The sequence below is a fragment of the Empidonax traillii genome, unplaced genomic scaffold, assembly GCF_003031625.1.
Source record: "Empidonax traillii isolate 1590-97213 ecotype Southwest subspecies unplaced genomic scaffold, ASM303162v1 scaffold247:size2371522, whole genome shotgun sequence".
Classification (NCBI taxonomy): Eukaryota; Metazoa; Chordata; class Aves; order Passeriformes; family Tyrannidae; genus Empidonax; species Empidonax traillii.
In genome coordinates this window covers 1,453,991-1,469,984 of record NW_020955440.1, presented here as the reverse complement: position 1 = coordinate 1,469,984, position 15,994 = coordinate 1,453,991, and the positions used below count along the sequence as shown (strand labels likewise).

At 40.9% G+C, this 15,994-nt stretch overlaps 1 protein-coding gene across 1 annotated transcript in view; it reads right to left on the bottom strand.

The window, feature by feature from the left end:
- EPSTI1 (epithelial stromal interaction 1) overlaps nt 1-13,599 on the bottom strand; it is an 84,474-nt gene extending 70,875 nt beyond the window's left edge. The window contains exons 1-3 of the mRNA XM_027888908.1: nt 13,305-13,599; nt 3,147-3,205; nt 1,104-1,187 (exon numbers count right to left, since the gene is read on the bottom strand). Of these exons, the coding sequence (XP_027744709.1) occupies nt 1,104-1,187; nt 3,147-3,205; nt 13,305-13,501 (340 nt within the window). The 5' untranslated portion in view covers nt 13,502-13,599. The remainder of the gene's footprint in view (nt 1-1,103; nt 1,188-3,146; nt 3,206-13,304) is intronic.
- Nucleotides 13,600-15,994: the final 2,395 nt, after the last annotated feature.

Here is a 15,994-nt window from a genome sequence, read left to right as displayed (position 1 = left end):
TCAAGGCAGCCAGTAGCCTGCACCGTGCACCCCAAATTCTCCTATGATAGCCAAAAGAAGGAAGGGCAACAGTAGGTTTACAAAACTAATAAAGGCATCGTTATAATAATTCAATTTGCTAGAATTAATTTTGCCTGACTTTTATTGGTCAGTTTCTCAAGGTCATCCCATCATGTTCTATACAGATGAAGCTTTAAAGTTGTCTTGTCAGCAAGTTTCATCAGCTCTGTCCTAGTTTTTGTGCCAAAGACATTAAAGAAAGATACTGAAAAAAGATAGGTCTGAAGACTGGTACTTGAAAAACACTTCTAATAACATTCCTCTTGCCTCAGCACAATCTTCAGTTCTATTCTCTGAACAAGATTTGTTTTGGGTTGAGTTGCTTTGTTTTTGTCTTCTAATTCTTTTTTAAAGTAACTCTGAAATATGACTAAATTAAATATTTTATAGTGGTTGCAACAGCAGAGATCTCCTACAGTTTCTCTCACCTGTCTAGAAAAGATGTTGATTATCTTTGGAAACACATCAGCTCAGTTCATAGTGACTTCAGTTCTTGTAGCTTTCTATCCTGTTTTTCATTTACTTATCTTTGTTGTTATCTTTATAAAATTGCTAATACAGGGCTTCATGTACATTTAGCCTGCAAATGCTGAAGTTTCAGGTATCACTCTTGCCTCTTCTAAGAGCCAGCAGTCATGAAAGCACACATATTAGCCCCTAACACAGAGGAGTTTTCTTATGGGTAACTGGAGGGTCTCCAATACTTGCTGTCCATCTTCATACTAATGGCAAATGTGTGCAGAGATATCAACCAAAGACAGTGTCAACAGCAGGAGGGATAATCCACTTGTTTTACCCATTGTTAGTGCAGATTTTCTACTCTGATCTCAACAGATTTCTTGAGTGACAATCTATGCTGTTTTGTTTCAGAAACACCTTCATTGCCATGACCATCAAGAAACACAGACCACCTACAGTAGGCTCCTGTTAGCCCTTATTGATACTGAATCTCTTTAATAAGTAACATAAGAGAAAAAGTGAAAAATGCCTCATGTTCTGGAAAACACAATTTTGCAATTTGCAAATGCTGATTCACATCTTACCCAGTCTCTGCGGAACCAACATAATCGGCCCTGGCCTGTGGTCTTCCTTCCACCGCTCCAGGTCATCTAGCTCTTTCTTAGCAACTGAGAAGGCATAAAAAGAAACAAATATTTGGAAGTTAGAGAGAATACTAAAAAGCATGCAGTATTGCTAATTGCACGTGATCCTGAAGACCATCCAGGAACAAACTTGTTCTCAAGGGGTGCAGCCACCCCTCAAGACGTTACTCAGTCACTGCAACGATCAGCTAACAAGGCAAATGTTTTCCCTAACTCAAGACTCTAATGGTGAGCAAACCCTAGGACTCAACCTCAAAAGCAAAACGAAAAACAGCTAAGGGACTGCTAATAGGCTGCCTTTTAACCTCTGGGAACTCGTAGGTAAATGCCACAGTATTTAGTCCTGCAGGTAAAGCAGAAGTTGCTACAATTAAGATGTTACTGCTGCATGGAGGGAAATGCTTATGGGTATAATGCTCCCCAGCAGGGAAATGAAAAGCAATTTTCCCTCCCAACCACATGCTCTCTTAATAAAAGCAAGGGGAATGTATGAATCAGGTTCAGATTAAGACACTTCAGCACAGGTGTCCACATGTGAGATGGGCAGCAGTTTCCTAGTGCAGTCAGAGGAAGGCAACACAGCCAGTGTGCCAGCCATATGCCCTAGGATGGCTGGTTGATTTAAGTTCTCTCTTTACCAACTGCCAGAGGAAGAAAAACAACAATTCCTTCCAATAGCAAGTCCAACAAAACCTGTGTTTTACATTATCACTTCAGTTACTCTAGGAGCTCATTTCTTTATTATTAACCATATTTCCTAATGGTTGGCTATGGCTATCAGACACTAAGTCTCCTCTAAGAGGATAACGCCAGCACACGAGCAAGTTTCTAAAGAGACCCAAAAGAGACATCAGCTTTTTATTTCACCTTTAAAGCAAGCATTTAGGTAGAGACTGCATCCAATTAGGTCCTATTTCTGCCAGTATCCAAAACGTAAATACTTGGCATGCTTCAGATCTTACATGCTGCTGGCACAAAGTGAAACTAGATCTTTATTAGAGCAGCAGCACCTTTGCTGTTAATGTCACAGTCAGGTTTAAGATGATCTGCTGCAATTCATCCTTCCAGAAGATTATGGTTTGGTTCAGGATAAGACAGTTTTCTCTCTTGCAACCAAAGGAAGCACAACCCATAAGCCATATTAGCCTGCTGGTGAAGTATTTCAGCCAAACTCACGAAGTTTGAGAAGGATTTAATTGCACTGTTTCCTTGAGGGTTCAAGACATGAGAAGTGCTGACTTGCACTCCTTCACCTTTCTTATCTTGCATAAATCAATGGCCAGGACTTTAGGACTGCAGGACTGCAGTGCTCAGTCACCTCTGCATACAGAATTTATTTCACAACTGAATCTGGCTGTAACTTTGCAAAAGAAAGATCTCTCTGGTAGAGGTTCAGGGTGTTCCCGCTTAGATACTTTCACCTGCAAGGCTCAAAGCCAACAAAAAGTCAGTGTAGATATACAGATACTCTCCATCTAAAATGACCTTTACCAGCTTCAATAAAAAGGCCACCTACAATCCTGAAATGCAGACTGAAGAACCAACAGTGGCTGTAGTTATTTTTTTTTCCACGTGGGAGTATTTAAAAAATATTTCTTATCTACATTTTTTTCTCCTTCCTACTGACTCAGAAACTGTTCAAAGTTGAGCTCTCCGATATGAATTCAGTCCTGTAAAAGCTGGATAGAGCTAATTCCAGCAATTTTGTAGAAGCCATCTTGAGCAGCTCCAGCACTGAAATTACCAAAACCCTTCTCCTGAACAAGATTTATTCTGCATGAAGTGTAGCCAGATGAGGAGCTTTTCTTCAGAAAAGCTACATGAGGATGGAGAATGCTCATAGCACTGACTTTACTGTCACAGCTGCACATATAAAACCATTGTAAAAATGAGGATAAAAGTTGCAAGAGCAATAAAATGCACAAACCCCCAAAGTTATTCAAGTAGAAGTAATGTATTACCATATTAGACAATTCAACTTACTTTGCTGCAACTTTTTTCTTCTGGTTTCTTTTGGAGTTACCAAGACATATGGGCTGATGCTAAAATGAAAGAAAACACTCTTATTTTTCCTGTTTATGCAAAACCAGGACGAGAAGGGAGTGCCTTTATCAACAAAGTCAGTTTTCTGCTGTCTTATCAAAAAACTTCATAAAAAAGCTAGTATTTATTCTGATTCATCTTTTCAGGAATTTTTGGTAAATACTCCAGAAATACTTGTTATATTTGAAGCTGGCAGCAGATACCAAGGATACCACTTTCAGAAACTTATAGCATAGTCTTTGCTGTTCTTATTAAAGACTCACTCTAGACTGCTGACCTCAAATCTCATGCATTTTGAATCAAATCCATTCCTTGAATCTAAATGTTCCATGTGGAACACCACTGTCTACTGGGAAGAGCCCTGGTGCTGACAGTCCCACCCCATACCTTGAGGGCACCAAGCACCTTGTGGATTTAAGCAGTGTGCCCCAAAGTTGTCCAAGGAGTGTGCAAAGTCATAGTTTTGTGATGGACCCAGGTGACTTACTCTCAGACTGAGCCTCAGTTTCTTTGTCAACCTAACATTTTCAGGGACCAGGAACTCCTTGGGCATATTCATCTTGCTGTCATGCCTAAGGTGCGACTTACTGAATCAGGACAAGGGCCCTGTTTTGCTGAACTTGATTCAAAATGCAGTAGCTGTCTCAAGGAGTTATCAGTCTAACGTGAGAGGTAAGACAGGGTTCAGAGTGTATTAAGAGAGTCGAGGTGATCAAAAGAGTGATGAAAACATGTCAGCTCCATGTCCTCAGATGACAAAGGGTTTTATCTGCATGGTGTATTGTGTGGGTAGTTTACATGGCTCCTGCTCAGCAGAAGCTGTGCCATGGGGATGCAGGTTTACCAGAAATGCACTAAGCAGCAGTTGGCCCCATGTATCAGAGTAAACTCACATCTCTCTTGGCAGGGTTTTATATGCACACATGGGCACAGATTTTTCATCTGGCTTCACTGTAGCGAAAGCACAAAGAGAAGAGCAGCCAAAAAAGAATAGTGAGGGGTGATGTCTGAGGCTGTTAAGGAAGGGCCACAGGGGGTGGCTAGAGGACAAGTTAGGAAGCAGGAAAAGTACAGTTGGCTGAGGAAAAGTAATGAAACAATGAGGTCCAAGACTAAGGCTTAAAAGGGAAATGAAAATCACGCAGAGAGATCAAAGTGCCAAAAGCTGCCTGCTGCCATATCAGTGTAACTCAGGGTTTGGGAAGGAGAGTATTTATATCCAATTACCTCTTTCTCTTTGAAGACTTATTCTAGGAGGATGTGAATTAATTTATGAGATTAAACTAGTAAAGATAGAGCTGTGAGCTTTAATGGTGCCATTTAATATGATCCTTTCCCTTCCTACCAGCATACTCTGGTGCCCCTGAGACTGTGAGACTGTTCTTCACCTCTCCAGTGAATTCCAGACCCTCAAAGGCAGGAGCTAAGAGAGCAGCAATGCTCCATTGGCATTCATCACACAGCTGCAACCATTACTTAAAAGAAGCTTTGACAACACATCTCACTTATGGCAGAACATTCCCATCAGTGATGTTGCTTCAGATTTTTCTTTATTTGAGTGAGTAGTAGCATTTACAATTTATCCCAAAGTGCCTTTAACAAGCTGTTGCACAATTTATCTGGTTCGAGTTTTTTTAGTAGCTTTTGTTGTTGTTTCAGATATTAAGATCATATTTCTCTCAAGTTAATACACAAAAATTAAGTACCTTTTACACTCCCATCCCTTTGGCAGTGATAAAAAAGGCTGAAATTTTGGGTTGCAAGGCTACATATTTTCCCCTCCTAGAAATCAATCAGTGCATCTCAGACATCACATTGTTTCACAGCACTAGAGGGCAGAAGAATTTTTATACCATGTACTTTGATGACTTGAAACAGTGTTTGTTTAGTTGATTTGCTTTAAATTAGACTCAAGTTTAAAAGAAAGCAGGGATCTCTTCTTGTCTGAACATATGTGAGAAATCACTGTATCAAATCCTGCCCTTATGCCATGAATAATTTCCTTTATCTGCTACTGCTTTTTCCTTGGAAAGCTCAGAGTCCAGGAGGCCAGGTGGGGGCACTCTTCTGATATCTGACCATGAACTCACCCTCAGAAATTCAGAAGGACTATACATAAAATACAGCAAAGATCAATCAGTTTGCAAAAGGGGTACAGGTGACACTACATTTATCATCTGTTTTCCGAAGAGCAGATTACGAGTCATTGTTGTTAAATGAGTGCTTAATTTAAGATCAAATTGGTTTCTATGTTATTGAATAAAGTAAAAGTAAAATAAAATGAGGATGCCAAGTGTCCAGTGGGGTCAGAAAGGGAGAACAGGATACCAACTTTTGCTTGTCTTTTACCTAATGCTTATACTATATGCTTTGCTTTTATACTGCATGCTTTGTTTTAGTCCCAGTTATAAGAAAGGAAAACAATGGGGAAAAAATATTATTGAGTTTATCTAATTTTATAATGTTCATCTTGGTCTCTGGAAAGATATATCAGAGTGTAGCTTTGGTTACTAGGATTACAAATGGGCTAAGCTAAAGGAGGGGACGTTTAGATTAGATATTACAAAGAAATTCTTTGCTGTAAGGGTGGCGAGGCATCAGAACAGGTCGCCCTGAGATGCTGTGGATTCCCCATCCCTGGAGATGTTTAAGGCCAGGCTAGACGAGGCTCTGAATAGCCTGGTCTAGTGGAAGGATCCCTGCCCATGGCAGGGGGATTGGAACTAAATGATATTTATTGTCCTTTCCAACACAAACCATTCTATGATCCCATGATAAGAAGAAAGGGAGAGCAAGTACACAGTAAACTTCTTGTGCAATGGGTGAAAATCAGGGTATGAGATGGTCCTTGATCCTACATCAGGAGATGAGCCAGAGGAACTGTTACCTGAGAGACTCCATGTGCCCTACCAGTTCTAAAATCCACACCTAGCATCCTTTATTTTCTTGAGGGTTTTTTTTGAAGGAAAGAAAGTTAATTCAAAACCCCACCACCAGCTTTTACCTCATGTTTTTATCCAGTTTGCAGGATATTGCATGTCATTTCTTTGTTCAGGCAAAACCTCTGATCCAGTAAAGCCTATAAAATCCGCTACAGCCTGCCAATTTAATATTCTAGTCAGTTTCTGGGTTGCCACAGTAGCCATAAGTCTGGAGCAAATTATTCTACTTACCTGAGTAGCAATTAAGGAAATGTGAAGATTTGAAGCTATCAGTTGGACACAGACTTTTTGTGCTTTATACCAATATAGGAAGCGCTTCAAAATCCTCAGCCAGAAAGATTATAAAGAATTTAACTTTACTGTTTCCCTAATAATGATTCTAATTGTTATAAGACTTAAGCCTATCTTTGAGATAGGATTGTTTTATAAATACAAATCCCGAAGTCACTGGAAGAGGTGGGAAGGACATCTTAACCTGGTTATAGCTCTTCAAAAGAGAAAAACAGATCATCTTCTACCTTTATAGAACATATTAACCTTGAAGGGAATTTTCTATTATATTTTCTCCACAGAAAATGGGAATGTATTGACTCATTGCACAGACTCAACAGATATTAATGAGAGTGAGAAAGTTATAAACCAATAAAAGAATGTATCTATAATGGAAAAAACCAACCAAACAAGTAGGAACCTTCTATGATTTTTCAAACAGACAGACAGGTAGTGGGACTATAAATACCCATATTACAACATATTGTTGTGATCTAACCCCAGCCAGCAACGAAGCACCACAGAGCTGCTCAGTCACTCCCCCCTGGTGGAACGGGAGCGAGAATTAGAAGGGTTAAAGTGAAAAAAGTCGTGGGTTGAGATAAAACAGTTTAATAGGTAAAGCAAAAGCTGTGTGCACAAGTAAAGCAGAACAAAGAATTTATTCACCGCTTCCCATGGACACGTAATGTGCGACTTGGGAAGACAAATGCCATCACTCCAAATGTTTCCCCCCTTCCTTCTTCCTCCCCCAGCTTTATATACTGAGCATGATGCCATATATTATGGGATATTAGTTTGGTCAGTTGGGGTCAGCTGTCCCAACTTTGTCCCCTGACAACTTCCCATGCACCCTGAGTCCACTCACTGGTGGAGTGGGGTGAGAAACAGAAAAGGCCCTGACGCTGTGTCAGCACTGCTCAGCAATAATGAAAACATCCCTGTGTTATCAACACTATGTTGGTCACAAATCCAAACCATGGCCCCATAGCAGCCACTGTGAAGAAAATAAACTCTAGTCCAACCAAACCCAGTACATATATTTAGAGGTATATGTCAGGAGAAACATGCAATACAGTCATAAAAAATTTGCAATGATAGTTTACAATATCAGTGATCAACAACACAAGAAGCACCATGCCCCCAAACCTAAATTCTGAATCCTGTGAGCGAGTTTACTTATCTAACTAGCACCACTCAAGGACACCCTCTCAATGCTTTTGGGGCATTGACCATACAAACTTTTGTTTTACTTTCTTCAAAGGTTTGTATAACATAGTTTATTTCTAAAATTGAAAAACTTGAAAAATTGAGAACTGTGGTTCACCAGTAATATTTTTTGTAGAGCCATGCTCTTCAGTTTTTTCTCAAGTCCACTCCAGCCATCTACCACTGGAGAGCTTTCCAAATGAAGTGTGAAATAGTTTAAAGAGTTACAAAAGTAATGGCTGTTATAAACTATTTCCAATTCTGCTGTGTTTTATACTGCAGGTGCATTGATACATGAATGCCACAGACCTTAAAGCTAAATATCTTGCTCTGCTAGGCAAAGTGCTCTGTGTAAGAGAATGTAGAAGCCGAGAATGTAGTTGGAGAGCAACACAAATGACTAAAGCTTGGGAAGAAGACCAAGACAGATTGAGTCTAGAGGAGGGAGTCAAGGGAAGATATGGGTGAAATACTGCATTAAATAGTATGTTAAGACCGAATTTAAAATGGAAAAGAGACCAAACTCCAAAGACAACTGTCGCATTTCCTTCAAAGGTATGCTAAGCTGATTTTTGCATTCATTTATCAGGAACTGTTTTAAGAGCTGTCAAGTCCATGGCACTACAAAGTATTGTTTTCACCAAGGCTCCCACGCCTGATGGAGCAGCCATATGCTGCTGAGTACCATGGAAGCTGCCAAATCAGAGGACTACAAGATGCCAAATCCTAACAAGCAGACAACTGTCCTGTAGGTATCGCTATTTCGCAAAGCACACATGGCCAGATACTAACGATAACTGACAGCCACAGGTCTAGACTTTAGTCAAGCAATATGCTCTGTGTCCCAGCAGTGCCTTAAGCAGAGCTCTGGGAGGGTGTACAAACCTCGCATGCAGGCTTGGGGTTCTGGATTTCCATCTTTATCATCATCAGCAGCATCTAACCAGTTTGCAGCTCAGAGACAAAACTGAATAATTCGGGCTTAGCATTACACGCTGTTGGATTCACCCTCACTGTGTGTGTGCTCTTAGCACAAGAGGCAGAAAATGAACTGCATTATTATCATCAAAAGTCTATGTCTGTGGATTTTGTCCTGTGTTTGCCACAGGCCAGGAATGCACTTAATTACCACAGTTCAAATGATGGCCAGAAGCTTATTAAGCCAGGGTAACTCACTTCTGTATCTGGTCCTTCTGGTTAGCTAAAGCTTTCATTAGAACTGCCAGCATTTTTGACATTTTGAGACTTTGGGATAAAGCAAAGAGTTAAAACCTGAAGAAGTGAATATGGACAGGGAAAGAGTGAGAAGTGAAACAGCAGCAGGGAGAGGCCCATGAGAAAGTATAAGTCAGAAATCTGCAGGAAAGAAACAGATCTGAGGTTCTACTTTTACCCACATGCTTGTAGAAAACTTCCTTAAATTAAAATTTGGTCTAAAGACTAAAAATGAAAATTGGAACTGAATTTCCAAGAGTTTAGATGGAGGTCACACTCAGCAGCTTGGTCTGGTCTTGGCAAATCAGAAAGACGTGCTTCAGCCAGCACCGTTTTGGACGATCTCAACCAGGTTCTAAAGCTCCAAGGAAATTGTTACAGTGATGGATCAAATCAGGGAGCCAAGGGGTAGCTCTCAGCCCAAACATGGCCCACAGCACAGCTTTCTCTCTCCTCTATGAAATGCTAATGTGTCATTCGTCAGCCTATGCTTGTGGTCAGATTACACCAAGGGGGCAGAACTCACTGTGGTGCATTATAGTTTAGCATCAGACCCAGCAAAGTCTATGAAGTTAGACATGGCCATGGTTATGCTGCCCCTAGGTCCTAGAGCAGCTAAATTATCTCAGTGCAGCACAGTGTCAGGGATGTAGCCAGCATGCCAGAGCCAGCTGGAGCTCCTGGTAATCACTAGCTGTGAGAGGCATGGAGCATCCATACGTGGGCAGGCCAGACGCTGGGATTGGCAACACCAAGCGCTCAGCCAAGCTATCCCCTGCAGAGACATCCATGTGTTGCAAGTCAGTCTTGCCAGCGTGCCTGGAGAGCTCAGCAGGTCAGATGCTGTATCACATGAAGATTAGGACTTGAGCTAGCAGCATGTTCATCTCTGCTTCCCCTCTCTTTTCAACAATGTATTTCCTCCTCTGCTGCCTCTGAATCAGAGAATTTGTCCTTTTATTGCCCCCCCCCCCAAACATAGCATCCTCCCATAAATTCCCCATTCATAACCTCATCACAACTCTTCATCAAATACAGAGTTCGACTCTGAACAGATTGTCCATCATTCAAATTACCCTTCTAGTACTCCCACTGGTGGCTGGGCAGTGGGCGAAACAAGCATTTTGCTAAGCATCCACCTACAGTTTTGTAGGGTAGTTTGTTTTTTTTTAAAAAAAAAAAGAAACTTCAGATTATGAAAGAAAAAATTCAGAACTGCTAAGTATAGTCTATCAGGAAAAGATTGAGGGGTGTTACAACACTATAGATATTTTTTATGTTGTTTTTCTTTTTAAATTCAGGATGAAGATTGGAAAATGAAGGAAAGATAGTTATGGATTTGGCTCCAGCAGTCAAAGAATATAATTTCTTGAGTCAAGTATTCTAGCAACTCTGCTCTCCTTTCACACAAAATGGTGAGGGACTGTTACCTGCTGTGCGGCAATGTATCCTCAGGTTTTATTATCTTTAATTTCACTTTTTAATGGATTTTACCAGAACCAATATTATTCTTGCCAGCTTTAAAGGTGCTGAGGACAGACTGTTGAATGGGGGCTGCAGTTTCTTTTTCAGGTACTAGGTATAATTTACCCTCTAATTTCCTCACTTTCCTCCACCTTTTCTTCTGTACAGACTTTTGTTTCTGAAAAGATATGAACAGGGGCAATCTGCAAATTCACTTGCTGCAAGTTAATTTCATGGCACTTAGCAGACAAAGTGAAGTAACTTAAATGCAAGCTTATTATTGTAAGCAGTTTCAAGCACTTGTCATCCTGGTGACTTTTTTTCTCCATACCTGAAACTACATTCTATATATAACTGGAGGGGGATATGCACAGTGTGATTTCAATTTTGCATTTGAACATGTATTTTTTTTTACTTAATTAGGGCCATTTTATTGTAACTTCTCAACCTCAACATATTATATAAGGGCTTTTCTAAAGCAAAATTATCATCTAATACCAGCTGCCCACCTTGTACTTTTTAATAGCCAAGTTTGAATATTGACTAGTGGATGATACTGCAATGTGCCATGTCCCACACACATTTCAGGTGTCCAGTCTACATGAAAGGTCCCCTGATACCACCTTTAGGTGCTTCTAAGGTGTTTTCCCATTCCCAATTGCTCTGACTGAGACTGAGAGTTTGCGTGGAATCCACTCACGCAAGAGCTTTCAAAGGAGACTCCAGCTCCTGCTTTGTTGGCAGCAAAACCATATCCTGTTTCCAAAAAACCAGCAAGCAGCACAGAAATTGGAATAGAGACACTCCTTGGCACAGAGGTATCTTACTTGGGCCCTTCATGTTCCCTCTGTTATATGTATTCCAGAAAGCCTTTAATTAATGCCAGTCTGCATATTATTTCTGGTCCTATGACTTCAGCTACCCAACTGCTCTGGTTATTCCAGAGCCTGAAAACCTGGACCATTCTGAGGGTGTCCCAGTATTTTAGTTTTAAAGATCATATTTAAAAGAATTGGTGTCTAAAAGGCTCAATCAACTTTATCACTGCTAAAATAGTATTTTAATCTGAGATCTTTCTTAAAATGTAACTTGAGATACCAGAACAAGGTAATAATGAATGAAATAAAATTTTTTTGAGAATAAAGATCTCTCCTTGTCTGCTTCAGTATTTCAGATACTGTCTACCAATTTAATCTGTATTAGTTAAGGAAATAGCAGCTTAAACATCTTCAACGTGTTCAAATTGACAGCTAGTATCCCCCTCCTTAAGGGAAGGATGCAAACTACAGCTTTATTTTCTTCTTTTTTTGAGTATTTGTACCACTTATATTACATGGTTTCTGTTGCCTTTCCCTCGTCCCTCTTCCTCATTAACTACATACTAATGCAGACTTTAATTTGTACATTTGAAATTTAGGAATTAATTCTTTATTAGAACTTTTTGAAGACACAGAGAGAATCTTTTGTATCACATAGCAAAAAAATATTACAAAGTCCTTACAGTAGGTGCACACTTTCAGCTCTGCAATCATCATATAAGATGAAAAAGGGAACAGGGCATAAAATTCATGTTCCCCAAAAGCTTACTTAGTTTCAGGGGCTTTCCCATCCTGGTCAAAATCTGTGTGACTATATTTGCCCTGGCCTTCAATTTTGCAGGGTACTCTGGCTAACCAATTGATATTATTCACCTAACCTATACCAGGAGGTTTGAATCCCAGAAAAAATCTGGGCAAAGAAAGTTATGCCAATGGGAAAACCCCCACTATCCTCCTGCCCCCCCCCAAAAAATACAAAACAAAGATCCCAAACCACCAAACTAACAAACAAAAACCTCAACCAAACAACAACAAAAAAAATGCATACAGCACAAATATGCAAGCAAACCAGGGCTGCTCTCATTCTCCTGTGGATATAATTCACTATGAGGTCAGGGAAGACAGAGGGTCTTTCACATTTGGAAGTGGCAGAAAATAAACAGACTGTAACTAAGGAATTTTTGTTTGCTCTGCTGAAAGTCAGTCATTGAAGTGCTGATGGATTGCAAAGGGACCCAACTCTCAATAGTCTCTGTACCACTACTACCCAGTAGGCAAGTATTCATGGATAATCTAAAGCCACTGATCTGCTGCTTGCCATCACCAGCCTGCCACCTCCTTCACAGCGTGGCTCCACCTTCTTCATCCAGAAAAAAGGGAAAGGAAACCAAAACAGATTGCAGTTCCTGTCAGCTGCACTTTGAGAGTCATGAGATCAGCACATAACGATAATAATAGCATTGCATGCACTGTTATTAACAGCTCAGAGAAAGCACATTTGGAGAAAAAGACTAAACAATTAGTTCTGTTCAGCTAAGCCTATTTGTATTAAACGTGCATAAAATATACACACACTACTTTCAGTTTCTATTCTGTACTATATCTGCAAGACACAGCTTACACAAGCTATCTCTAAATTGTTACTGGAAAACCAGAGATGGACTGAGCATAGATTCCAATAAAGCACAAAATGAAATCGAGGGCTAAAGTTTTATTTTACTTTTGTTGGCATGAAGTTGCTAGAGCTGTTCTATGTCCTTGACTGCATTCAGATCAGTGCTGGAATTCAGCCTATATCCATATCTTAAACCAAAGACAGTATTTTTAGACTTCGCAGAATGAAGCCTTAGGAGAAAGACAAAACAGGGAGCTAGAACCAGATTTGAAATTTCCCTTTGAAAAAAGATGCCAGGAAACAGATCCCACATACGCCAATATGCAACATACAGAACTGGTCACTGCTATTACACAGGGTGTAAGCCAAGCCAAAGCCTGCCAGAACAACTCGAGTCCCATGTTGGAAGCACCATGAAAAGGACAACATGCTGCTTGTGCGCTCAGCCCCATTCACAAGCTCTCTATAAAGTATTTCCCCCTTTAATGGTATACAGCTCAGGCAAGCTGGAGAACAGGCACCCAATACACACATCATCATCTTAGACAGGCTCCTTGTTACTTACTGCTGCTCTTGCTGTTTTTGGTAGACCGGCGCTTGGCTGCTTTGTTCCTCTCTGGACATTGTCAGCTTCTGGGTGTTAGTACCCTTCTCTGTTTTGTTGTTGCCATCCAAAGGGTAATCCTGAGAGGAAAATGGAGTACTAGTGCCAGCAGCTGTCCTGTACCCGCTGCCTTCCCTCCATCCTCTGAACCCAGACATTGCTTTGAGAGTACTTTGCAATACACAAGTATTGCTGATTAGCCTAGGGAAAGACTCAAAACTTTGGAGTTACAACACATTGGTTTCAATTCCTCGTAAGCCCCACCCCTGTCTGGACTTTCAGCTGTCAGGAGTGCAAATACATGTACTGGTTCCTGAGTTATCCTCCAGCTGAAGCTGAAGTTTGATCATCTCATTCACAGCACCTAGGCCGACAGGAGTCGCAGAGGGGAGAGCAAAGCGGATCTGTACTAATAAACCAGACAACAACATTTGTGCAGTCTTGGAATAGAGTGCTACAGTAGAAGTATGGTGAGGTCTGGCTGAATGCTGTATTTCTGACAGTTTTATACTCCAGCATGTCAAATTTTCCTATGACAGATGGAATAACTGTCAGGGGTTTACTGGTTTCTATTTTGCACGAATATACAAAGAAAGACGGAAACTGAAAACTAACCCTCAGATAAATCCTAAGGCAATGGTCTTGCACAGCTCTAATTCTGCCTTGCAGTTCTGCTCAATCAGAAAACTTTTTTATTTGACTTTCCTAATTCCACCTGAATAGAGGACTAATACATGATCCACTTATCAAAAATGCAGGTCCCTTCAGTTATCACATCTGACCAGTCATACTGTATCTACAGCATCTGCAGGGCTGGGATAAGCAGCAGCCTTCTTAATATTAGTAGTCAAATTAGGATGTTTGGCAACTTCTAACCCAAGCAAAAAAGAAGAGGTAATTCTACTCCAGGTTAATGCAGCAGAGCTGGGGAAATCCAGCTCCACATATGGAGACTTTGTCACTTTTTGTCCTCAGCTGATCAAGCTGCACTAAAAACGCATTGCTGAAGCGATGATCGTGTGGCCAGGTTTCCTCGCTGCCCAGACCATCTAGGCCTTACAGCACACCCCACACGTGCTGAGGAAGGAGTAAAACAAAATGCCATATGGAAAGCCAAAGGCTGCCTGGTGGTTGTAATGCTCCTTGGGGTACCTTATGGGGCCCTGTCACCAGCAGCACACCTCCCAGAGCTGCCACATCCAGAAAGATGCATCTCCTAGGGCTACCCCAAGGAGGCAGCATCAATGGTCTATCCCTCCCACCGTCCCTCCTAACATGCTCTGCTGCAGGGATCATCTACACTTGTACACAAAACATTCGTCAGAGACTCCAGAGTGCAATGACAGTGGGTTGTAAAGGGATGAAGTCCTGCGTAATCCCTTGCACCACTTCTGTTCACAAATAGTTTATGTACAAGGTGCTGGCAAATGAAAGCAAACGTCAAACTTACTCCCTTACATAGAACTTCTGAGTCAATACAGGAGACACAGAGGCACTAGAAGCAGCACAGAAATTATAGCAAAGTCATGTCTAAGGACTGCAAACATTTGTGTGACAACAGCTGTGCCTACAGACACTCTGTCTGGTAAAAATTCAGCTTCGACATCTGGAGCTTTCTTATCCAAGCAGATTGATGTCTTAATAACTCATATTTAATTACAAAAATTGATTAAGATTAATGTGGCCACTGCTGCTGTATCTTCAATCCTACAATGCTATGTAAAATTCAGATCTAATATCTTTTTCCTGTTGAAATTTAGAAACTTTTGACTGAAAACAGTAACTTTAGAATCTAAGTACTTCACATCTATACTGCTCAGAAAAAGAGGGATGTAAAATGAACCCAAGCACTGGAAGCTCAATCACTCACATCTCTTCAATGCTCATTTTTTTCATAGCTCTGTTGTAGACAGTCCAAACTAACTCTCTCCAGGACAGCATCCAGGCCTGGCTCTAAGGATGGTTCACACCAGACATGACCCCTAGAAAGTCAGTATAAATGACTATAACAGATTTAACTTTCTCCCCCCTAATCATCTCTCTAGCACTGCCCCAGCAATCTCTGCATCTCAAATGCATCCCATGTGCCTCTTCGTGATACTACACAGTGCATCACTCATCAGCCCTTCAGTTTCACGCCACTAGAACACAATGCCATGGGCTGCAACCCATCCCTCATATTGCTTCAGACACACTGACCTGAAATATCCCCCAAAATAATAATTAAGTTTTAGAGTCACAGCAGTACCACCTAAGGCTCTCAGGACACTAGGAGTTTAAGTAATAAGGACGTGCATACTGCCTCCACTAGGATCAACCTAGCTACTTAGCTACTTGTAGGTTAGCAGAGGCTTGTCATGGGCAGCATATATATGAGTAAGTCTGGGCTAGCTGGATTTAGGAAAAAGGATCAGTTTCCAGCCCTACTTTATTCAGTGTTGTGGATGCTAAGTAAATGCTAAAACATCAGAATGCCGGTGTATTCAACACCCTGAAACATGCAAAGCCCACCAAATCTCAACACTTCCCAAATCCTGCATAAGAATTTTGTTTCAGTACTTGTGTTTTTCTAGACCCACCAAATACTAGCTGCCTATTGTGTCTGTTTATGTTTATAGTTGCCTCACATTCCTAACTGGGCCTGATGCTGC